At 46.4% G+C, this 25,231-nt stretch overlaps 1 protein-coding gene across 4 annotated transcripts in view; it reads left to right on the forward strand.

Moving 5' to 3' along the window:
- Positions 1-25,231, forward strand: part of vnc (GNAT family N-acetyltransferase vnc) — a 96,710-nt gene that overhangs the window by 11,505 nt on the left and 59,974 nt on the right. For 3 of the 4 annotated variants that reach the window (XM_075676729.1, XM_075676732.1, XM_075676731.1), the window contains 2 exons: positions 13,561-13,659; positions 13,725-13,783. In XM_075676729.1, the coding sequence (XP_075532844.1) occupies positions 13,561-13,659; positions 13,725-13,783 (158 nt within the window). Of the gene's footprint in view, positions 1-7,675; positions 7,800-13,560; positions 13,660-13,724; positions 13,784-25,231 lie in introns of all 4 variants that reach the window. The other variant, XM_075676733.1, reaches the window with a different exon arrangement.

A 25,231-nucleotide genomic window follows, 5' to 3' on the forward strand; every position in this document is an offset into this window, starting at 1 on the left:
CAGTCAAAGCGGAAATTCCCGCAGTACAACTCCAGGAAGCGGAAACGCCAGAACCGGAAATTTTTAAACCGGAAAATGCCGGAAACCGGAAATACCGGAAGCGGATTTCGTGTGAGGGGAAAAATGCGGCGCACAAACAAAGGTTGTCGCTACTTAAGAAAGCGGTGGTGGCGCGTGGATGTAGGGGCTTTAGTCTGGACAAGAAAATTTGATGCGGTTAATTCGTCGTGAGCTTGAAGCCATGTCTCCTGCCATTCGTCGTCAGTATGGCCTAGACAACGCATGTTCTGTATCATTTATACAGGCTGTTGTCAGACAAGAGATGGCAAATTTAGGCCTCCCGTCTCTCTTCCCCATTTGTGATGCTGCGGTCGGCCAGGACCAGCCCTGCCCAACTACTGCTTGCCCGTTTTCAGCGGTTGCAACTTGCTGTCATAACCCATCTGGCTGGAGAACACCACACAATAGGCCAATCTGTTTTCAATTGCTCGCGTGTTGGGACATATTGCTTGTTATTGCCACATTCGTTGGTCATCGCCCCCCTAGGTGGAGCTTCCCGTTCGACCGTCCAGATCAAGGTGCTCCCCGTTTCTCTATGCATCCTTCCTCTACGAATACCAACAACGTACCTACGACCTTCCGAACCAGGCGGTCACCATCACCCTGAAGTCGTCGGTCTCGTTCACCGCAGGCCTGCCGCTCTTCTTCCCCCGCATTCGTGGCTTAGGAAAAACTAGCTGGCGCAGCTCCTGGAGGTGACGCATCAACAACCTGGCCTGAAAATCCTCTGATTACATTGCGTACTCTTGGAAGTATATTAGACGTTGAGGTGGTTGGAGTCCCAGTCAAGTCCCTCGTCAGCACCGGTGCGCAGATGTCTGTAATGTGTGCCGCCCTTCTCAAAAGACTCAGAAAGGTCCTCATGCCTGCTGTACTGTGCACAGTACGTTTTGCCAACGGCAGTACGCCACGAGTTGTCGGCATGTGTACAGCACGACTAACGATTGCCGGCCATCAAACCACCACCGTTTTACTTATTGTGCTAGAGTGCTGTCCGCATGACCTAATTTTGGGGCTGGATTTTCTTTCGACCCATTCTGCCCTAATAGACTGCACTACAGGTGTCATGCAGCTGGACCTTCCTTCTGACAGCTGTTTTTGTTTCTGATGCACATCATCCATCCCTGTGTTTTTACCGAATGTTATACTGTTCCCAACTTTGAATCTGTTGCACATGTTCTTCCCGGTAATGTGACAGTGGCCATCTGACACCTGTGCACAAGTACGAGATATCTCCGCTCGCGCCCACTATTTCTGCCTCTGTCAGCACTATCATCGCATGTACCCGTTCGGCTTCATCACCCTACCATGATGTCAGTAAAATGATCGCTACTGAGCTCTCTACAGCTCAAACTGAAGACCTTAGGCGCATTCTGTTAGTTACCTCAATATTTTCGATTTTGATGACCGCTCGCTCAGCCAGACAGCCATAGTCCACTCATTGGATTCACACCAGCGACACAAGTCCTGTCCATCGCCGCCCCTACCGCATGTTTGCAGAAGAGTACAGCATCGTTCAAAGCTAAGTCATGAAGATGCTGAAGAAGAAACATGATCGAGCCTTCTGCTAGCCCGTGGGCCCTCACTAGAAGTCCTGGTCAAGAAGAAAAAACACCTGGAGATTTTTGTGTTGATTATCGCCATCTGAACAATATCACTAAGATGGATGTGTATCCATTGCCTCGTATCGATAATGCACTTAACTGTCTACATGGTGTGAAATATTTTTCATCGATTGACCTCTTCTCAGGCTACTAGCGGATCGCTGTCGATGAGAAGGATCACGAGAAGACAGCCCTTATGCCCGATGGACTTCTTCAGTTCAGAGTCATGCCCTTCGGGCTTTGCAATGCCCCAGCGACTTTCAAAATACAGTGAAACCTCGTTAAACGGTAGTTGGCCGGAGCTCGGAAAAAGTACGTACTAAACGGTAATACTGCTTAACCAATATAGCATGAGATCGCCCACTTACCTGTCAAAAATGAAACTTGGAGAGAATGCGATGAAAGGGGAAAAAACATGCAGTATTTATTTACTTTGTGCAGCAAATATGTTATTTTCATTTGATGCTGCGGTGGCCTAGCAGCAACGACAGCGGCCTCAAACTTGCTAAAGCTGTGAGCCAGCTTTTCAGCCAGCCCCCTCTTCTCGTCAAACACTCGCTTGGCAGATTCCTCGTTGGCATTGCATATTCTCCATGCACAGGCGCGGTAGCATTGCAGAAGTCGCAGGGCACCTTTTCATTGCGGGGTAGGCTGACGTAACGCGCAGCTTCTGCCACTGCCGGGCCTGAATCGCCCGTGCTGTCGCTTTTCGTGTCATCTTTATCACTGTTGCTAGGCGACACTTCGGCAATAACAGAGGTAACGATGGCGAAAAGTCAAACCTCGCAGCCGACATCTCTTTGTGGTCGCAGCAGCGCTGCCGAGCAACTTCGCATTCCAAATGCCACGCGCCGTTGTCAACAATAGACCCATGTTGCGTGCCAGCGCCGACTTTTTGTGTCAAGTTCGGTTCGATAGCACAAACGATGTCTAATTTTTCTTCTATGCTGAGCACCCGGCATCTTCTTATCCGAGTTTCGGCATGACGCGAGTTCTCGTTGCACGACGCTGAAATGATGTTGATGTTGATGTGGCTTCACACGCAAACTTACAGGGTACTTGGAGGCTGTTGTGCTTGTCTTTAGGGTTTGTGCTTCTGCCAGGTTGCCCGATGGAGACGATGCACCGTGTGTTTGAGCGACGAAAAGTGGAAACACTATATGTTAACCGATACGTATGCAATAAGCTGGTACGGTTTATGCAGATACAAAACGCATTAGGTAGGTATGTTCAATTGCCGCTCAGTCGGGGATTTTACTTCACTACTCTTAAAACAAAACTACTGTTTAAGCGGGTATGGTTTAACGAGACCCGCCGTGGTTGCTCAGTGGCTATGGTGTTGGGCTCCTGAGCACGAGGTCGCGGGATCGAATCCCGGCCACGGCGGCCGCATTTCGATGGGGGCGAAATGCGAAAACACCCGTGTGCTTAGATTTAGGTGCACGTTAAAGAACCCCAGGTGGTCAAAATTTCCGGAGTCCTCCACTACGGCGTGCCTCATAATCAGAAAGTGGTTTTGGCACGTAAAACCCCAAATATTATTATTATTACGGTTTAACGAAGTTTTACTGTAATGATGGACACTCTTCTCTGAGGCTTGAAGTGGACCATCTGTCTGTGTTATCTCAACGACGTAATTGTTTTTGCTCCAACCTTCGAAACCCACACTGAGCGTCTTGCGACTGTCCTTGCTGTGTTTCGCGCTGCGAAACTTCAGCTCAACTTGTTGAAGTGTCAATTTGATCGTCATGAAATAACCGTTCTCAGACACCATGTAAACACCCACGGAATTAATCTGACCTGGCCAAAGTTCGAGCCATGCAAGACTTTCCTGTGCCATGCTCATTTAAAGACATTCGTAGCTTCATAGGCTTATGCTCGTACTTTTGTCGCTTTGTTCAACATTTATCTGACATTGCGTGCCCTCTCACCGAGCTTTTAAAGAATGACATTGCTTTCACGTGAGGACAGCGGCAGGCCGAAGCGTTCACAGCACTCATCAGACTCTTGACGAGCTTCCCTAGTGCTGGTTTGGGCGATAGTGAAGTTTCACCCATACCTATTTGGTCGTCATTTCCGTGTAATTACCCACCACCACACGCTCTGCTGGCTCTCCTTGTTGAAGGACCCTACAGGGCGTCTTGGGTGTGGGGCATCGCGCTTGCAAGAGTACCATTTCTCTGTAGTGTACAAATCCGGCCGTTTATATCAGGACGCACCCTGTTGACCCACCGGAAGCCACACACCTCAAATCCGACACCAGCATTATGTCAATCTCAGACTTCCTCAACATTGGCGATGAGCAGCACCATGATCCCTTTCTTCGAATCATCATAGATCAGTTAAGCTCGCCAACTCCTGATCCTTCCCTGCGTCTCTTCTGTATTTCCGACAGAGTCCTTTACAAACGCAACTCGCGCCTTGATGGTGCTGACCTACTGCTGGCTGTACTGGGGCACCTTCAACGCACCATGCTTCAACAACACGACGCACCCACCGCTGGGCATCTCGGTGTTACTCACACCTTTGACCGAGTCCGGTACCGTTTCTTCTCGCCCGACCTCTACTGCTTTGTGCCCCGGTATGTGACTGCTTGCGACCTGTGCCAATGCCGAAAATCCACTCCCGTGGCTCCAGCTGGGCTTTTACCACCCATCGATATTCCCACAGCCTTTCTTTTGCGTGGGACTCGACCTACTTGGCCCTTTCCCTTTCTCAACCAAGGGCAACAAATAGACTGCCATTGAAACAGATTATGCCACGCACTTAGCTATTACGGGAGCTCTGCCTACAAGTTGTGCCACTGATGTCACGGATTTCCTCCTACACAACATCATCCTACACCATGGTGCTCCCTGTCAGCTCCTCACGGATCGCAGATGTTACTTCTTGTCAAAGGTCATTGATTATATCCTCCGCCTATGCTCTACTGAGCATCAAATAGCCTCTGCTTACCATCCACAGACTAATGGTCTCAGAAAGCGACTGAACAGAGCACTTACCAACATGCTAGCTATGTATGTGTCTCCAGACCACCAGGACTGGGACGTCGCTCTGCCATATGTCACTTTCGCGTACAATCCATCCCGCCATGACACTGTAGGTTACTCACCGGTTTATCTACTGTTTGGCCGTGATCCCGTTTTGCCCCTGGACACTGTGCGGCTACAAGTCACACAGTCGCACACCGCTTATGCCCGCGATGCGATTTCTCTTGCAGCACAGGCCCGTCAGGTTGCCCCCGCTCACCTCACTGATTCCCAGGCTTCCCAGAAATCCTGTTACGATACGCACCATAGGGACGTGCAGTATTTACCTGGCTCCCTCATGCTCTTGTGGTCACCATCTCGTCACGTGGGCCTATCAGAAAAGCTTCTGTCGCGATATTCAGGTCTCTACTGAATCCGGCGACAGCTTTCGGATGTGACATACAAGATCGCTCCCGAAGAGCTAGTCCCGTCGTCCGTGCAGCCAAGAACCGATGTTGTTCATGTCGCCCGTTTAAAGCACTACATGCATGCCTTTGCCTGGCCATAATCGTTTGAGCCGGGTCAGCGCTCCAACCCCGGCGGCGTAGTGTCGCTATGCAGAACAGGACATGCAGGCAAGAGACGACGAAAAAGTGTTGTTGCTGGGGCGCTTCAGCCGCCATGTTCTAGTGTCAGCTGGTGCCTTCAGCGTTCGCCTTGTATAAACAACATTTGTGCGTGTCTCCGCCTCGCAACAATATTGGTGCCTTAGATGTTCTTGAACGTCAACCTATCACTTTAGCTTGATGTTATATTTGCCTTTAGTGTCCCTTTAGCCGCTTAAGTGTTTTATTTTTTCGAAAATTCTTTACCCAGAAGTGCTTATTTTTTTATTGCTGATTTCGAATTATATTGTAATAATAACAATTACTTGATGTTGATAAGATATTTGCACCACATACTAAGTCAGATCAACACAATACTGTTTATTTCTGAACATTACATACGAAACCAGCTGTGTAATCAGTTCATTGTCGAGAAACTGCTGCCAGACGCCCATCTGGTGATCTTAAATTCAAAGTCTTGCTTGGAATGGCCAAAAATGGAAACCAAGGAGGCTTTGCGCCAGGATTGTTGACATCAAGCTGCACCCACTGACGAGCGCGTACAATGTTCACTTCAGAGATGTTCTCATAATCACCAGAAGAACTGCTCAATCCAACGTCATTGCTGTCTTCACTTCCGGACACTACATAAACATCGGTATCCAAATAATTTTCATTTGAAGAAGATGACGAAATTGAAAAGCTCATTTTTCTGGTTGTTGGGCCAGCTATGCTGCATGTGTAGCCGCCACCGGATGCCAGGTTTTCACACCTGTTTTCATTACTGCTTACTGCTAAGCATTCTTAGTCATTTGTGATCAATTATGGTCATTATAAGCCGTCATTAGACATGTTGGTCACATAATAGTCATTAGTAGTCATTACTAAGCATTTTTAGTCATTTCTAGTGAATTGTCATTACAAGTTGTTGTTAGACATATTGGTCATTTCGTAGTCATTACTAGTCATTACAAGTTATTTCAGTCATATTAGTCATTACTTCTCACTGATATGCATTTGTAATCAATTGTGGTCATTACAAGCCGTCGTTGGACATGTTGGTCATCATAGTCATCAGTAGTCATTACTGGTCATTACTAAGCATTTTTAGTCATTTCTAATCATTTGTTGTCTTACAAGTTGTTGTTAGACGTAATGGTCATTTCATAGTCATTACAAGTCATTTCAGTCATTATTAGTCATCATTGCTCACAAGTAAGCATTCTTAGTAATTTGTAATCAATTGTGGTCCATTACAAGCCGTCGTTAAATAGATTGGTCATTTCGTAGTCATTAGTAGTCATTTTAGTCATTACTACTAATTACTAGAAATTTCCTGTAATTTCTAATCAGTTGTGGTCATCACAAGCCGTCGTTACATATTGGTCATTTTGGAGTCATTAGTGTCATTACAAGTGATTAGTAGTAATTATTAGTCATTACTAGTCATTATTAACCTCTACCAATCTCTATTATAATGTTATCATTCACTGTCACTATCAATCATTTTTCATTCTTTAATCTGTCTTCATATGACGTGATGACGCTTCGGCGGACACTCCGGCGGTCAGGTCTGCGGACACAAACTTCACCATGAGCCTAGTAAGGCTTTCGCCTTAAAATGCTGACGAAATGTTGGTGCAGTCGCACCTTCACAGTCGGCAAGTACTTGTATTGCAGGTTTGTCTGATCAGTCAAGGAAGATAACGTGTGAAATATAGAATGCCGTGACCAAGAGATTTTACCAAATCAAAATTCTTGAATTTAGATAAGTATAAACTATTTGATTAAGAAAGAGGCATTGAGACATAAGTGTACCGTAATGATGCCAGTTGGTGGCTTTTGTTTGAGGGGGTTGCACTTTTATTTTCTTATTAGTAGCGTGAAATGAATAAATTAGTATAGTTTGTGCCTTTACATGTGGCCAGTTTCAGTTTAGATAAAAGGTTCTGTTATTTTCCAATATTATGGCTGGAAAACAACTCAAATTTTTCGTATCGGAAGAGATTATAGAAGATTTATTTGATGACAAGAGGGATGACTAATCTGCTTAGAGCTTGATGAAAAAGATTCAAATTTTTAGGCAATGTTGACAATGTGGGTTTGATTACGACTACAGCTACCCTCTCATTAATTCTGTAGAATTCGTCAGTGTTGCCTGCTTTGTCCTTATGGATTAGGAATCCTTCCCTGTATTGCTTATCTGGGAGACCTCTATAGCAGAGGACATGTCCGTTATTCAGCAATGTACAAGCCTCATCAGTTCTTCTAATCTCACTAAGGCCGATAATATCCCTAACAATGTCTGATAGTTGCTCAAAGAGATCTACTAAGCAAGCCTCACTTGACAGTTCGGCAATTAAAGGTTGACAGGGTCAGTTTCCATTGGCGGCCTGTCCGGACCCAGAGATTCTTAGCACCCTCTGCGGCATTACAGGTCTGACCGCCGCCTTGTTCAGGTGCTCCGCAGCTGCTGGGGACTGAGGGCCATGGGTGAATTGTAGGGATCATTTGGGAGGTGGTGACTGAATACTGCACGAGGGAGGCCAATTCCTGTTCTGGTGAGGGAGTGTCTTTGTAGAAGCTTAGTGAGCCTTCCTAATTTGGTTGTACCTAGATTAGTATAGCCCCACTCGCTCTCGGCATCTTTTGCCGGTATCAGGTGCCACTCCAAGCCTGCAGATGTTGTGCACTGGAGGAGATGAATTTCAAGCTCACCATCGTTAACAAAAAAAAACTGGAATTTAAATTTCCGACTGTGGCAACTGAGCATTCGACAGAAATCAGCATAGAACACTCCCGGAACATTCAAAGTTATCGATGGCCAACAATCTCGCAGTTTCGGCTCTTAAAAGCTATCTGTGCTGCCAAAGGGTCATCTAATCGAAGAAGGCTCACAAAACGGAGCGTTTTACAGCTGACCCTCGTGTACAACACAGGGAAACAGTGTATTCCCCAGTGCAAACATCCAGAGGATTTTATACCGTTAGAAATATTTTATGTTGTGAAGTTGGACAGCTTGGTAAAAAAAAAAAGCTTTTTAAAGGAAGTACTCAGTAAGTTGAGCAAAATGGGAATGACTTCGTAATGCTGGCAGAAGAAATGAATGTTTTTCCAGGTGTCAACCTTGGCATGAGGTATCGTATCCTGCCAACCCAAAGAAAGTAACCTACGGAGTGGACCAAAGGTCAAAAATTGTGTTCTGCCTTCAAGTGTTCACTCAATTCCTGGACACTGGAGTAAACAGTGCCTACAGCAAACTGTGAGCTGACGAGCCCACTCTTCTATAAAGAGGTTGACCTCGGTAGTTCTGCCAAGCAGTTGCTTGCATGTGTTGGAAATTTTTTGAACCAGAGTGGAGCACAAGTCTTCAGCAGGTATACAGGTGCATAAGAACATCAACAAGGCCAGAAGCTCCCGAACAGCAAATTACAAAAAGCTGCTGCTCTGAAGAAGTGCTGGAATTATGCCAACTCAAAGCTTGAAAACCGCACATTTACTTGTGCTTTACTGCTGCAAGAAATTATTTCATGAAGTTTCACAGCAGAAGTGGCTAAGAAACGCACCTAAATAGAGCGTTTTAGTTTAGCGTCTTTATGGTCCGCTCCGCTCCGAGTTGCCCCGCTAAGCCACAGCGGAGCGTTGGGCGATTTTCACATTTTAGTTATACGTTTAGCGGAGCGGGCGATGGATAGATGGATGTTATGAGTGTCCCCTTTGGAACAAGGTGGTGGGTTGTGCCACCAAGCTCTTGCTATTATTCTGCCTAATGTCCTACCTAGGTTAAAAAAAGAAAAAAAAAACCACGATGAATTCCCATAACCAAATTTTCTGACCTGTGTGAACTTTGTTTTTATACGTCTCCGTTTTTTGTCATTTTCCTACTTCCACCAATTAATCCTTATTGTGGACATGTTCACTTTCCTTTTGTAGTTACGGACCTTTCATAGCTGCAGCACCCTCTGGCCAAATTCAGGGTAATGAAAGAAAATAAAAATGCCCGTTGATCACATTTATAAGGTAAAAGGGAATATATATAACTTATTTGTCGATGAAGTATCTAGACATGAGCTTGTAATGTGTTACTGGTCCATTTTATCTAGTGGAAAGTAAAGCGTCGTCTTGGGGAACGCCACTTGATAGTCAGCGAGCTTGCTTTTGCATACAATCCAATCCTTTCTGATGCCACCGGTAGCCAACGTGCTGTGCAGCACGCTCCACTCAGGCAGCTTGTAACCGGACCGTGCTTGCCGCTCCGCTAGCCCGCTTGTGGCTAAGCGGAGGGCGCATGCGCATTCGTGCTACCAATTTGCTCAGTTGCTGAGTGGAGCGTAAAAACACCAAACTAAAACACTCTAATGTTCAGTTCCCTTAAAGGGCCCCTCACCAGGCCTCATAGCAAATTTTGGTTATACACTGGAAGTTGTTACATGTCCTCTAGGGAGCGTTCTGTAGTAAAAATTTTTCAAATCGGCTCATTAATAGCCAAGATAAAAATATTTCAGTGCCACAAACCCATGATTCGAGCAGGTGGGCTCCGCTGCCAAGCAAGACGCTCTCTCCACTTGCCCTGTCTAGCCTTCGCAAGTGAAATTTCTTCCCTGCGTTCTCCCATACCAGACCTCGAGGATCGTGTGACGAATACGTCACAGGCCCCGTCATCATTTTTTTTCTTCTCGATTTTTTTCCTGGCACTACGCATTTACACTGACGCCGTCACGCGCGAGCTGTTGTCTCGATTGTGCAGTACACGATTTTGTGCGCTGTGCACAAGGAAACATGACTAGCGGTATAATTTAGTGCTACGCGCATACTGAGGCAGAACAAGGGAATCGCAGAGCATGGTAGAAAGTGGCATAGTTTCGGTACGTAGGCATGTGACCGGATGACCGTGAGAACAAGCAGACGAAGTGGAAGTACATCTCTCTTCCTTCGGTGCGAAGTAAAACAAAAAACACAGACACTCCATTCGTGTGTTTTACTATTTTTCTAAACTTCAATTCGTCAATTCAAGCAACAGATTGCACAGATAACAGATGTTGTCTTGAATAATTCAAAATCATGTGTCGCCACGGGCGACGTCGCACTGCGGACACGACTACATAGGCGCAGGGGCACGACTACGTCACCGTCGGGCTTGGAACGCGGCGGCCGCGAGGAGAAGGAAAAACGGTGTTCGGTTTGAAATTTCAGATCTTTCCGTGGCGCGTAGCGATGTGATACTTTGCATGCACGATACTTTGCTTGCAACTAAGCAGCTGCTTAGTTGCAAGATGTTGCAGCTAAGAAGGACAATTCACCATTTTTCAGTGTGTGTACAAATAAAGTTTGTTTCCCCCTCCTTGAGTTTTGGCCTTTGGTATCCTTGAAATCCTTGAATTGACCTTATCATAAGAAGCCAATACTGACACCAAGGACAACATAGGGGAAATTACTTGTGCTTAAAAAGTCGCGTAAAAAGTCGCAAAACCCGCAAGCCTTGGATAACGTTAGAGCTCCGCAGAGAAATACAAACCAAACAAAAGTTATACAGAAATTTTTGTGCACTCGTCAGGCTGAGGACCTTGCTGTCTTTAAGAAATACAGGAATAACTTGACTAAAAAACTGTGATCTGCAAGAACTTCCTATCACCTATCACTACTAGACGTCAAGAATACTTGACATAGTGCACTATGGGCAAGATTAAATACTCTCTTACAGCGTAATAGTGCACACACTGCATTAAACAAACTAAATATTGATGGAAAGGAAGTTTGTGGTTTGGAATTGGCTAATGTATTCAATACTTTTTTAACAAACCTGACTACTAGCGCTGCTCAATCTGATGCTAGCAAATACATGCACATTCGAAATGATGAATCAGTCTTCCTGCATCCTGTTACAGAAGGTGAAGTAGTGTCAGTAATAAGAAATCTTAACAACAGCAGTAGCTGTGATATTGATGACATTCAAATTCGGCCAGTCAAGCATGTAGCTGAAGTTATCGCTCCTATACTTGCTCACATCTTTAACATCAGTTTAGTAACTGCAGTTTTTCCAAAAAGAATGCAATTAGCGAAAGCGATGAAAAAGGGAGATCGAAATGTTCTTGGTAATTACAGACCAATTTCAATTCTGCCAGTTTTCTCAAAAGCCTTTGAAAGAATGCTTCATCTAAGGCTGTCTAACTTCATTCATAAATTTAACCTACTAACACCATTTCAGTTTGGCTTCTGTAAAGGCAAATCAACTGAGTCTGCATTGCTTGAACAAAAAGAATACATAACAACACAGCTAGAAAACAAAGCTAGTGTGATTGGTCTGTTTGTGGACTTTTCAAGGGCTTTTGACCTGGTGGACCATAAAATACTGCTTAATAAATTACAGTACTATGGTATCCGAGGTAAAGCACTATCATTATTGAACTCTTATCTATCCTCTAGGCAACAAGTGGTATTAATTAATGGTATGCAGTCTGAACCGAAACCTCTCATGTGCGGTGTCCCTCAAGGAAGTACGCTAGGACCTTTACTCTTCAACATTTATATAAATGATATAATAAATATTAACCATGATGCAAAGTTTGTCATATATGCGGATGACACAAGTCTGTTTTTTGCCGGTAATAACATTTCCGAACTTATTGATCAATGCAACGTTGCAATGATTGTTCTCGAGGATTGGGCCATTTCTAATTCAATGAAGATAAATGAGGGTAAGACTAAGGCAGTCATTTTCAAACCAAAAAACAAGCTTATCCCTCCGCATGAAGATATTATTTTGAATTCACGTCCTGTAGAAATAGTAGAGCAGTTCAAATGCCTAGGGGTTATATTTTCCTCCAATATGTCATGGGATCATCACGTTAATTACGTCTCAAACAAAATAGCTCAAATCACTGGCGCTATAGGTCGTTTAAAAAACATCCTACCTACACAAACTAAAATGCTGGTTTACAACTCAATTTTCAACTCGCATTTGAATTATTGCCAACTAGTTTGGGGTACCACAACCTTCACTAACCTTGAACGCATTCACCTAATCCAAAAAAGGTATCTCCGGCATGTGTATAATACGTCATACCGCCATCCAAGTGCAGCTTTATTTAGTCATTCTAGAGTAATTAAAGTACATAATCTCTATAAATATCGTCTCAGTGTCGTCTTTAAATCGGAAATTAGGAATAATATAACCAATCTCAAGAAATTAGCAGAACTAAAGAAAAAAACGTTAAGCTATCCAACAAGACATGGCGAGGAATGGATAGTACCGACACCTCGACTTAAACTTGGACAAGAACACCTTCACTATATTCTTCCATCACTTCTTAATGGTTATAGTCTCATTAATTTTAATTTGTTTTCTTGTTCGCGCGAGGAGCTTCGTACTGTGTGTTTAAATAACATGGCTTGAGTTTACTTGTGTGCACGTATTGCTGTTTCGTGTATCCTTCAGTGATTACTTGATATACTTATCTGTTTGTTTTTTATACAAGTTCCAGTACTGCCTCCCTGCTGAATTTTAGGTTTGTAGACTTGTCAAGCTACCCTGGTGTAGCTGTTTTCTGCAACCCCTCCATCTGTACTGTAAGATGGGAAAATAAATTGAAATTGAAATTAATAAATGAAATAAAGAAATGATAAATTAAATGGAAATGAAAGTGGATGAAAAAACAGCTTGCCGCAGGTGAGGAACGATCCAACAACCTTCGCATTTCGCGAAATGCTAATTACTCATGCTGAAATACTTTGTTCAAGACAACAGTCAAGAATGCTGAACAGGTTGCATTTGCGTAGTGTTTTTAAGGCATCCAATGGTTCAAAAAGAGACAACAATCACCTCATGTCCATTTATGAATAACTTAAACTGGCTGCATTTGTTTCTGTTTTCGGCAAGTGCTTAGACAAATATGAGCAAATTGCTTTATTTAGTGATTCATGGCTGCTTGATGGCCTCCTACATTATGCTGCCAAGCGTGGGTAGGGATTTGCACCACTATTTTGGTCCACTGAGCTGGATGAATCTGTGTTGCAGAAAAAGGCTTTTGAGTACCTGTTGTGCATGCATGTGGAAGGAATGCAGAAGGCAGTCACGCTTGCCTGCACCATTTCCATTTTCATTGCAAAATCCTCTTGCCCTGTCTCCACCCCCCGTGTGTAATTTGGAGTACTTGAGGTGGATGCCAAGCATGACACAGCCATCCAGACAAGTGTGAAATGCAATTCCTTGTGTAACAGAAAAGTAGGCCAAAGCCGCCTGACATTTGCCACCTGAAACAATTCTTTGTCGGTTGATATGCTGCAGACTGCACAGTTGCTGACAGCAAACGTTTTCCCATGCAGACAGAAGACCTGATGAACATGCAGCACTGCAATTTGCTGTGTCTTCCAGAGAACTATCAGATGAAGTATTACTTCTACCACGGTCTGTCGTGGCCACAGGTATTGCACACAACTAACCGCATTGTGTGTAGATGTGCGCCTAACGCCACCTTCATTTGTTACAGCTCTCATATGTGGCCGAGGATGAGAAAGGAAAGATTGTTGGCTATGTGCTTGCAAAAATGTAAGTTGCTCACCATTCATTTGCTACTCTGTTTTGTTACAGGCAGATTGCATATCTTGATTGTAAATTGTGGAATTTGCCTTGTGCACCGAACTTTGCTCTCTGTGCCATTTCTTATTTTGACCGTAAAACACTGAGTACTGGCAGTTTGTTTTTGCGAATTACATGTAACATTTGGCTATAGCCTGTGCACTATATGTACCACGTGTTGTTACAATCAGCCAGCAGGGGCAGCAACCTTCAAACCTCTCCTGCTTTCCTAAGACGAATTGCTTCAGCGTTGTGAAGTTAACACTATGTCCCATCAGTCAGACCAGCGGTGACACCATGGTGTGACAAGTTTCATGGAGAATACGTGGTTGATGGATGCCACTTGGTTGTTGACCTCGACGCTGGGACCGAGAAACTTAAGTGAAAGTGTATTCTATGTTGCTTTGTTACGACCACTGCTGGCTGCCAAAGCCGGCTGTCAGACGAACCAGCTAATTGCTGGGCCATTCCAGGAAACCTCCTGTCAATGAGCGTCTGCTCCTTTCTGTAGCGCAGTGAACTGGGTGCACCTTGGGGCACTTCTCTGATTGTGTTCAGTCAACAAAGGCACCGGAGTGGTTGCGTGCACCCTCGCTGTCAAGGCGGAGCCTTTGGCGAGCATGAATGCTCCGATTGGAGGATGGTGTGATCGCGGGTTTCCCTGGCCTTGAGATCTAGGGAGACAAGATGGATTTAAGTGGTCTTTTTCATCCTCAAGTGTTCTCCCCAAAAGACGTAGCCTGCTCTGACATGTAGCTCGTGCTACGAGAACAATGTACTGCGCTCCGTGCTGCCGCCAGTATGAGTATCCCTTGTTCTGTAAATTCGTTTGCCTCTCTTATGTAAATAAGCCCCTGTTCCGTTTCTCTATCCTCTTGACCTACTCATCATGAAAGAAGTAACCTGTGTCAAGAAGGCTTGGACGATAGCATGGGCCTGCTAAGCCTCCATGTGGCTCCCCGGTAGCATAGGCCAGCTATCCATTACAGGACACACCAGCGATGTAGGCTAGAAAGCGACTCTCTGTGTGACGCCAGACTCCAAGACCACGACCTCCGAATCTTAAACTGGTAGGCAGCGGCAAGATTGACCTCAGGGACCTTGGGACATGGTGACCGACTGGTATTCTGATAAAGTTGGAGGCCACTTGGGAATCGTCACCTCTTGTAACTGACTGGATACGGTGGAGAAGGACTGGTGACATGGTGCTGCTTCTGTGGCTAAGCGTTTGGTTTTTCCTGTAAGATTTCCCAGGCTTCAATTTCTCTTGGTCAATAGATTTGAATTGATGGGGATTTTTTACTTGTATTCTGATTTGCATGGGTATTGCAGCAAGTGTCGTGTGACAGCAGAGCCAAAGTTTGAAGTAGTGACCGTGGTCATATTGTGTTTGACGAGAGCTGACCTGTTGTGGTTGTGTGTATAGGTCGAGGTAGATGTAGAGGAGGACTTAACGGAAGCAGAGATTCGTAAAACCATTCTCCAAAGTGACAATGATTTGAAAATCATTGAACGTCTTGGTAACAGAATTCTAAACAAAACACAGGGACAGGATGCAGTTAGGCAGGAACGGGTAGAAATTGGGCAACAGCAGGAAGGAATGAAACAGAAACTGATAAAAAAATTTCCAGGAAAATGATAGGCCGGTAGAAAGGGAAGTAACGAGGCAGTTAATGGCAGCATTGGACAAAGAGATTGAATGGTTGGAGCAGCCAATCAAACAAAAACAGCAGCAGCTTGAAAAAATCTGTAGGTAGAATGCAGTGAAAGTGGCGAGAAGTCGCTAGCAGGTTTTTGTCGAAAGCCGAAGAGATAAGTAGTACCCGTCTGGGTTAGCAGAACGTTCATATGGGAACTGAAAGTGCTAGCTGTCAACGATGCCTTAGGCAACAGAGGCCGTTGAAGGCTGTAGTGAGAGCGATGAGGTGCTGTGCCAACAGAAAACTATAGGTACAGCTAGGCCAGCTGTGAACGAATTGGCAAAGTCACCATGTGTGTGCATCGCAGGTATTGCTAATGAGCTTGTTAATGAAGTACATAGTACTGCTGACCCGACAGACATGGCCACCCATGTAAAGTCAGGGCTGTGTGCCAAAGTGCAGTGCCAGCTGTACGATGCAGTTGAGGGAATTTGCAGGATTGCGAGGTGCGCAGCTCAAAGGAAGACAACTGCATTGTTCAGGGATCAGTGAAGCTGTCTGCCAGTCTACGTAGCTGATTTAATTACAAATTATTCGGACTGTGCGGGACTGTGCAGGTCGAGACCGACGAGCTGTGTGCCGATGCACCACGTGAGCTGGACAGTGCAGTAGAGGGCAGTTCACAAGAGTGCGAGTTGCATAGCTGGAGTAAAGACTGCTGCATTGTTCCAGAGTCGGTTGAGCTGTCCGCCAGTTGAGGCAAAGAGAGAGCTGATTTAAATAAATATCACTCGGACTGTGTGGGTAAGACAGTGATCTGGGCTTATGGGATGTGTAATGGTCAGCACAAGGTGCAAGAAGATGGCCTGAAAGTTAGTTCGAGGAAAAAGCATCATAGAAAGAAACGTAAAGATTGAAATGCGGTGGAGAGTGTGATGCTGCAGCATGTTCTGTGCGAATGCGGACAAAGGGCACTGGGCAGTTACGTTCCCCGTTGTTCCATCATTCTTTTTGGGGTGCAGCATGCTGTGCGAAGGAGCGCAAGGTAGCAGGACGAGACCAAGTGTTAGCGAGGCGTGACATGGTCAGCCGAGGTCATTATGAAAGCAAGTCACCAGGACACAAATTGGCAGAGTTCTGTAACATCTGGAAATAGCCGATGAAATGTTAGGCCTTTTGTTGCTCCTGGATAGCCAGAATAGCTTTTAGGGCACGACCACCTTGAGTACGGCTCAAAAGTATAAGTCCATTATAAGCAATCGGAACGATAGACAAATACAGGTTCTTAGAAGCGAATATTTTGTTTTGTTTGTTTGTTTTTGAGCCTTTGAGTAGTTTTGCCATTTGAGACTAGAGTTCCTTTCTAAGTTACAAGCTTTCTTTAGGTTTTACTTTGAGAAGCTCGGGCATTTGAAAGATGTGTTTAGAGTAAGGTTTTAGTTTCGCGAAGTGTTCCTTAACGAGCGGATAGGCTTTCTTTTTTTGGCAAGTGACTTGAAGCATCAAGGTTATTTGTTAAAGGCCTATAGTAACGTGCGCTTATATTAGTTAACTTTTCTTGCTAAGTGTTTTTGAAGTTTTCTTCTCAGGTTAGGTGCATTGAGTAAGTGCATTATTTGCAAGAAGTGTTGGCACAGTTCCATTAACAGGCATCCTTTTCGGACGGAAGTAAACAATGTCAGGGACTGGGTCGCTTGTGTGTTTGGAAGGCGGCAGCATTCTGCATATTCTATTAAGCGTGTGTGGAAGTAGTTAATATCAGGCGCATATTTTTTTAAGGTTCTTGTGAGTGCATAAGTTACGGAAGTTTATTTTTGTTGTTCTTTTAAGTTGTATCCTAAATAGACAAAAAGGAAAGAAACGTGTAGGCATTATGAAACGTATGGGTGAGTCACGAGTATGCATTGAGCTGCGGCCACAAAACTAGCGAGATTTTGATTACCTATCCGTAGAGTTGATGAAGCTGTTCATTGGCACCAAGCATGTGTTGGTGGGCTAGTTGGTTAAACATGATTACAAAGACGGCGCCGAATACAACAACACACGAAGAAGGGGACACGAGACAAGCACGTAGGCGCTACGTGCTTGTCTCGTGTCTCCTTCTTCGTGTGTTGTTGTATTCGGCGTTGTCTTTGTAATCATTGGCACCAGTACCTGCGATAAATACTATTCCTTTGTGATACAGTGTGAACCGGTCGTTGGTGAAGTTAGGCTGCATAAGTTATGTTGAAGCATTGGTTATTTAAAGCCTTTGGTTTAGTTCTATGGACACCTGTGCTCTCCTGCAGCATGACAGTCGGGTTTCGTTGAACTCAAAAGGAACATGAGCACTCAATGTGGCGGCACAAAATTTTGTAGTCGAAATTTTTAATTCAGTTGAGCAGCTGCTGTTGAAATTGTGATATGAAGCCTGGTGGGTTAACAGCTGATTCCAGGCGTTTGCACGCTGTGTGGTGCTGTGTTGTCAGGATTGACTCTCCCCTGTGGGTTATTGTGAAATGGTTGGAAGCATTCCAAGTTTGCAGTTGTTGCGGAGAGCCAATCCATCTTCTTGGTCACCAGCCATTCTCATCCTGACCAGCAGTTGTCAGCACTGGACAATTGAGATTTTCCAGGGCATGGAGAAGCTGTTGCGATCGGCCAGTGGGGGCAGCGACTTTCGAACCTCTCCTGCTTTCCTGAGACAAATCGCTTCAGCTTTATGAAGTTAACAGTACGCCCCATCAGTCAGACCAGCAGTGACACCATGGTGTAACACGTTTCACGGGGAATACGTGGTGATGGCTGCCAGTTGGTCAGTGACGCTGGGACCGAGAAACTCCAGTGAAAGTGCGTACTGTGCCGCTTCGTTTCAGCCGTTACTGGCCACCAAAATCATCTGTAAGAGGAAACAGCTAATTGCTGGGACAGAAAACCTCCTGTCAACGAGCGTCCCCTCCTTTCTCTGTGGCAGTGAACCATGTGCGCCTGAGAGGCTGTTTCTCCCATCATGTTCAGTCAACAAAGGTGCAGGAGTGATTGTGCGCACCTTCGCCGTCAAGGTGGAGCCTTCAGTGACTATGAACACTCCAATTGGAGGTTGGTGTGACCATGGGTTTCCCTGGCCTTGGGAAATAGAGAGACAAGGTGGATATAAGTGGACTTTTCATCTCCTCTGGTGTTCTCTCTAAAAGATGTAGTCTCCTCTGACATGTAGCTCGTGCTGTGAGAACAGTGTACTGCGCTCTGTGCTCCAGCCAGTATGAGTATCCCTTGTTCTGTCAATAAGTTTGCCTCTCCTATGTAAATAAATCCCCTGTTCTGTTTCACCATCCATGAGCTCGTACTCATTGCGAAAGAAGCAACCCTCGTCAAGAAGCCTTAGACGACGGTGTCGGCCCGCTAAACCTCCGTATGACGTCCCGATAGCGTAGGCCAGCTACCCGTTAAGAGATGCGCCGGCGGCGTAGGCTAGAAAGCAACCCTCTGTGTGACGCCAGACTCCGAGGCCACGACCCCCAAATCTTAGAATGTACAGTTATCAAAAGTAGAAATAGCACTACTTGGTGTGAATAATCCTAAATGCATAATTCCTGATTCTATGCCAATCTTATTACGGCCGACCCCATCGATAACGCAGTGCCGCTATGACCAATGACGAAAAGGCATAGAATCATTACATTATCCCGACCCAGATTTCCGAGAAACCTAACAGCTGTATTTGATGGAACAAGAAGTTGATGCTGCTGCTTGTGTACTGTATGAATGAGAAGAAAGGGGACTAACTGAGGGGCCCGATGTTTATTAGTCATATCATAAGAAGCCAACAAACACTGACACCAAGGACAACATAGGGAAAATTACTTGTGCTTAATAAATGAAATAAACGATAAATTAATGGAAATGAAAGTGGATGAAAAAACAAGTGGCTGCAGGTGGGGAACGATCCCACAATCTTCGCATTTCACGTGCGATGCTGTATCAATTGAGCTACAGCGGCATCGTTTCCCTGTCCACTTTCTTGGGTATTTATGTTTCCTTGTAGAACCCTGGGAGTGTTAGCCAGCGCCGCCACTCACAGACCTTGGTGGTGGACATGGAACATCCTTTCTGTTGCAGGCGTCACGAGAATGTGATCTTTTTGGGTGAAGGCAACCAGTCAATAAACCCACACATGCTACCTGAAGGCATCGATGTTGCTGGATTTGAGACCCTCATTATGTAATAATGAGAAGAAAGGGGATTAACCGAGGGGCACGATATTTATTAGTCATATCATAAGAAGCCAACAAACACTTACACCATGGACAACATATTGGAAATTACTTGTGCTTAATAAATGAAATAAAGAAACGATGAATTAATGGAAATGGAAGTGGATGAAAAAACAACTTGCCACAGGTGGGGAATGATCCCACAAGCTTCGCATTTCGCGAAGGTTGTGGGACCCTGGACACAGAAAAACACAGTATTACAACACAGAAATAGCTGAAGACCAAATGCTGCAGTTCATAGTGAAAAAAGGGCTGAGAAGTTATTATAAGTGACATGATAACGGAACAGCAATAACGAGAAACCAACGCCACACACGCATCTTTGTACACTGGTGCCTAGGAGTCGACACCAGGAGCAATCCACACTAAGCGCGGTAATGACAGTGGCTCTGCTCAGTTTTGCAGTGAATAGTGTTCTGGAACATTTCGTACATACTGTTCTACAGACCTGCAGACTCGCATTTCAAAATATTGAGCAGGGCAGGCTGGCTAACACTAGAGTTTTAGATTAGGCGCCTGAAAAGTTTGGTGCCCCAAAGAGCTTTGCGGGTGTTAGTGTTGGGGCATGCAGGAGTGAAGAGCTTTAGAATAGGGATTTGCGTTTGCGGATAGAGGCTTGCGTTTGCAGCGCCACTACGGCGTCAGAGAAACACTAGTTAGCGTTAGGGTTTTGCGGGGTTTGCGGAGCTTGCGGGAAACATGGCGGCGGTCCCGGCTGCCCACTTCGAATTGAATTTGGTGTTGCTTTTGTAAAATGCACTTCGTTCATAGCAAATGACTGTGTAAACGGCTTTCGCTTAGTCTCAGGCCACTTCGACGACAGAGTATTATGGATAACCTCGTGGTGTTTTCGAGATCGCTTCTCGTTTCGAACGAGTCGAAGCCTAACGAAAGAAACATTCGAGATGTCAGTGCCACCTGTCGCTAAAGGCGCGAAATAGCCGCAACGATGGCACATGGCCTCTGAGATCCAAAGATATCGCCGGCCAACTAAAATTGTAGAAAACGTGCGCTGCTTAGCATACACTATATTATAGCGTATAGCGTACGCTATAGTTGCGGACGCTAAACTAAAACTGTCTACTATTATAACTATTAAATTAAAATATACCATTTTATGATAGGAGTAATTTTGACTGTCATATTTTCGCATTTAATTACTATTTAGGGGTTGTTCTATTAGCAGCAAGCACTTTGTTAGGTAGTGCAATCCCGAAGATAGTGCAATGCCGGGCGACCCGCGGTGGAGTTGAAGCAGGCGTTAAGCACTCCCCATACGTGGCCCAATCCTGATCATAGTGCAGTACCGGCCCGACCCACGGCAGAGGTGAAAGAGCTGTTAAGCACGCTCTATACGTGGGCCGATCCCAAAGATAGTGCAATGCTGGGCAGACCCGCGCCTAAGGTGAAGCAGGCGTTAAGCGTGCTTAGGCGTAAGCATTCCCCATACGTGGGCCAATCCTGAAGATAGTGCAATGCCGGGACAACCCGCGGTTGAGGTGAAGCAGGCATTAAGCACTCCCCATACGTGGCCCGATCCTGAAGACAGTGCAATACCGGCCTGACTTGCGGTGAAGGTGAAAGAGGCATTAAGCACACCATATACGTGGGCCGATCTCGTAGATAGTGCAATGCCGGGCGACCCGCGGCGGAGGTGAAGCAGGCGTTAAGCACTCCCCAGACGTGGGCCGATACCGTGAATAGTGCAATGCTGGGTGACCTGTGGCGGAGTTGAAGCAGGCATTAAGCACTCCCCATACGTGGCCCGATCATGATCATAGTGCAGTACTGGCCTGACCCGCGGCGGAGGTGAAAGAGCTGTTAAGCACACCCTATACATGGGCCGATCCCGTAGATAGTGCAATGCTGGGCGACCTGCGGCGGAGGTGAAGCAGGCGTTAAGCACTCCCCAGACGTGGGCCGATCCCGTGGATAGTGCAATGCCGGCCGACCCGCGGTGGAGTTGAAGCAGGCGTTAAGCACTCCCCATACGTGGCCCGATCCTGATCATAGTGCAGTACCGGCCCGACCCGCGGCAGATGTGAAAGAGCTTTAAAGGAGTACTGACACAAAAAAAATCCACGTGGTTTTTTCTGCTTTAATAAGTAGTTAATGACCCAGTAATCACGGCACGAAACCTCATTTACTTCAGAGTGCGACAGGTAATTATTTGCAGTCTTTTTTGTAGCGACCAGACGAAGTTTTGGTTCCAGAGAGCAACGAGATGGGGCAAACGGGAGTGTAAACAAAGTAGTCACGTGTTCGCAAAAAGCCATGACATATTGTCGTGCGACTGCCGCATCGGTCGGACGACCGCAGCCAATGACAGCGCCGGTAGCGTGAACGTCATGGCCACGTGGTAGACCCGGCGGGGCGGGGCCGGCGAGGAGGCGCCTCGCCGCTCCGATCATGTCTTTTTTTTTTTTTTTTTCTGGTCGAAACGCGGGCCTCTTTCGCCGCTGACGACGGCGCATAAATGGGTTTCTGACACAAAATAACTCCTAGAATAACGTGACCTCGAAAGAGTGCGAGTTAAAAAACGTTGTGCGAAATAGTAAATTGTTGGCGTGATTTCTACTCGGACGCGGTAAACGCAGACGCACCAGCAATCGTCTGTATACGAAGCGGCTCGCCTGACTGGCCTGTTTACTCATCGCTACTAGCGGCTCCGGGAAAACTAACCGTATTTTCACTTAAGAGAAACAAATGTTCAGGCATTGATTGTGCTGACGAATTTAGGCGCTTTATTACGTGCTGCGGACGCATCGCAAGGACCCTCGGCCCCAGATAGACGGCCAGCGAGCTAGGCCTCCATCGTCTCCCAGCGATCGCAAGCTCGTTTGGCATGCTCGTTCGCTTCCGTTGGCGCCAAAGAAATCAAATGTGGTGCAATTTAAGTGTGACATAACTGTGTACACGTTGTGCCAACTAACATAGGCGCTTCGTTATACGAGCTGCAAACGATCGTGTCACAAGCGCAACCGGTGTCGGATTCGATAGGCCAGCGAGCTATGCCTGCCGGCTCTTGGCCATCGGCGGCTGTCAGCAGATCCGATACTGCTAACACGGCCTTGCGGAAACACGTCTACAGTGCTCGCATAGACGTGTTTATATTGTCATCGTTTGTATCAAACAAGATAGCTGTGTAAATACGGTTGCTTTCACTTTCTGTTCGAAGTTACGCAGGATTCCGAACTTCCATGCAGGGGCGCCGGTTCTGGGCTGCTGCTCGCTCAATTGTACCACGTGTCCCGAATCGCCGCATGCGGCAAGTCGCACACGACACGCCGTACTACAGATCGCACGGAAAATCGCGCCATGTGTCTCGCGCTTTAGACGTGGCCAATCACTTAGCGACTCAAATACTGCGGCCGGCGATGGCGAGGACGAACCTCAACAAAACGCTCGCATCGGCCACAATCAATGGTAAGACACAAGAAATCGGCGTTGAACGTTGTGGCAGCGCAGTCAAGCTGATAGTGTGGGAAATATCCCGATGGACACGACAAAAACTGCAGTTGCAGCGACACGGAGAGCAACCCACTACGAGTACAACAGCTAGAACAAGCAACAACAGAGGAGAAGAGCACATGTAAGCCACATGGCAGCCAACGAAAATTCGTGACGTAGCCACATGACGTAGTGTTTTCTTGGCTATTTACAATCCCGGTTGATGTCAATGTCGCGAGGTGCTCTGTTTTGCGGTTTGCTGGGCGCACATACTTTAAAATTGATTTTAAATATGTTCTAAGCGATATTTGTCGCTGATATTTTATAGACGATGTGTGTGTGACCAACTAAATCGATCTCACAAGTTGTCTCGACTTCAAATTTTTGTGTCAGTGCTCCTTTAAGCACACCCTATACGTGGGCAGATACCAAAGATAGTGCAATGCTGGGCAGACCCGCGCCCAAGGTGAAGCAGGCGTTAAGCGTGCTTAGGCGTAAGCATTCCCCATACGTGGGCCAATCCCGAACATTGTGCAATGCCGGGACGACCCGCGGTTGAGGTGAAGCAGGCGTTAAGCACTCCCCATACGTGGCCCGATCCTGAAGACAGTGCAATATCGGCCTGACTCGCGGTGGAGGTGAAAGAGGCGTTAAGCACTCCCCAGACGTGGGCTGATCCCGTGGATAGTGCAATGCCGGGCGACCCGCGGCGGAGGTGAAGCAGGCGTTAAGCACTCCCCAGACGTGGGCCGATCCCGTGAATAGTGCAATGCTGGGTGACCCGCGGCGGAGTTGAAGCAGGCGTTAAGCACTCCCCATACGTGGCCTGATCACGATCATAGTGCAGTACTGGCCTGACCCGCGGCGGAGGTGAAAGAGCTGTTAAGCACACCCTATACGTGGGCCGATCCCGTAGATAGTGCAATGCTGGGCGACCCGCGGCGGAGGTGAAGCAGGCGTTAAGCACTCCCCTGACGTGGGCCGATGCCGTGGATAGTGCAATGCTGGCCGACCCGCGGCGAGTTGAAGCAGGCGTTAAGCACTCCCCATATGTGGCCCGATCCTGATCATAGTGCAGTACCGGCCCGAGCCGCGGCAGATGTGAAAGAGCTTTAAGCACACCCTATACGTGGGTCGATCCCAAAGATAGTGTCATAGTGCAGTACCGGCCCGAGCCGCGGCAGATATGAAAGAGCTTTAAGCACACCCTATACGTGGGTCGATCCCAAAGATAGTGCAATGCTGGGCAGACCCGCGCCTAAGGTGAAGCAGGCGTTAAGTGTGCTTAGGCGTAAGCATTCCCCATACGTGGGCCAATCCCGAAGATAGTGCAATGCCGGGACAACCCATGGTGGAGCTACAGTTCACCATTAAGGAACCCTCATGCACAGCTTCGTGGGTGGGTCATCCTTCTTCACAGAGTGGAAGGGCACTGTTTTCTTTTTCTTCTGCTACCGTTTCCAGTACAGTGAAATCTCGGTATAAAGAACTTGAGGGACCGCGGTAAGTTGTTCATTATTCTGAAAGGTCGTTATAGTGAAAGCCCCAAAATTAACGATTCCGCCCATCAGTACATAAGTTGTCGCCATATGAGCTATCCACAAAAATGGCGCTGTTGGCACTTGGCTCACGCTGTTGCTATATTCCATAGATTCCGATGCCATGCACCACCAAAGCACTCTTATAAGAGTGACACGTGCAAAACAGACGCTAACGTTGAGAAAAATATGGACAAAAATGTAGTTCCATGTCGCCTCCAAAGCCCAATGTTCCTTTTTCACATTCCTTGTCGTGGACATCGCAACTGTCTCGCTTGAGGTGGACACTCTAACTATGCCAAAGCGCAAGCGCGCGTATACAACACTGTCTGGAAAGTGCAACCATGTGGCAGCCCCGCGAGTACGGAGGTTACGTTTCTCCGCGCGTGTCGCTAGTACGGCCGCAGAAGCACGAAGAGGCGTGCGCAGAAAGAAGTGTGAAAGAGGGAAGAAACGTGCCTCCATTGTTAGGCGACACTTTTCTGGGTGGGGCATGTGCTTGCGAAACCTGATGCGTCATCCCCTCCGTAATAGATA

This window comes from Dermacentor variabilis, unplaced genomic scaffold, assembly GCF_050947875.1.
Source record: "Dermacentor variabilis isolate Ectoservices unplaced genomic scaffold, ASM5094787v1 scaffold_12, whole genome shotgun sequence".
Taxonomy (NCBI): domain Eukaryota; kingdom Metazoa; phylum Arthropoda; class Arachnida; order Ixodida; family Ixodidae; genus Dermacentor; species Dermacentor variabilis.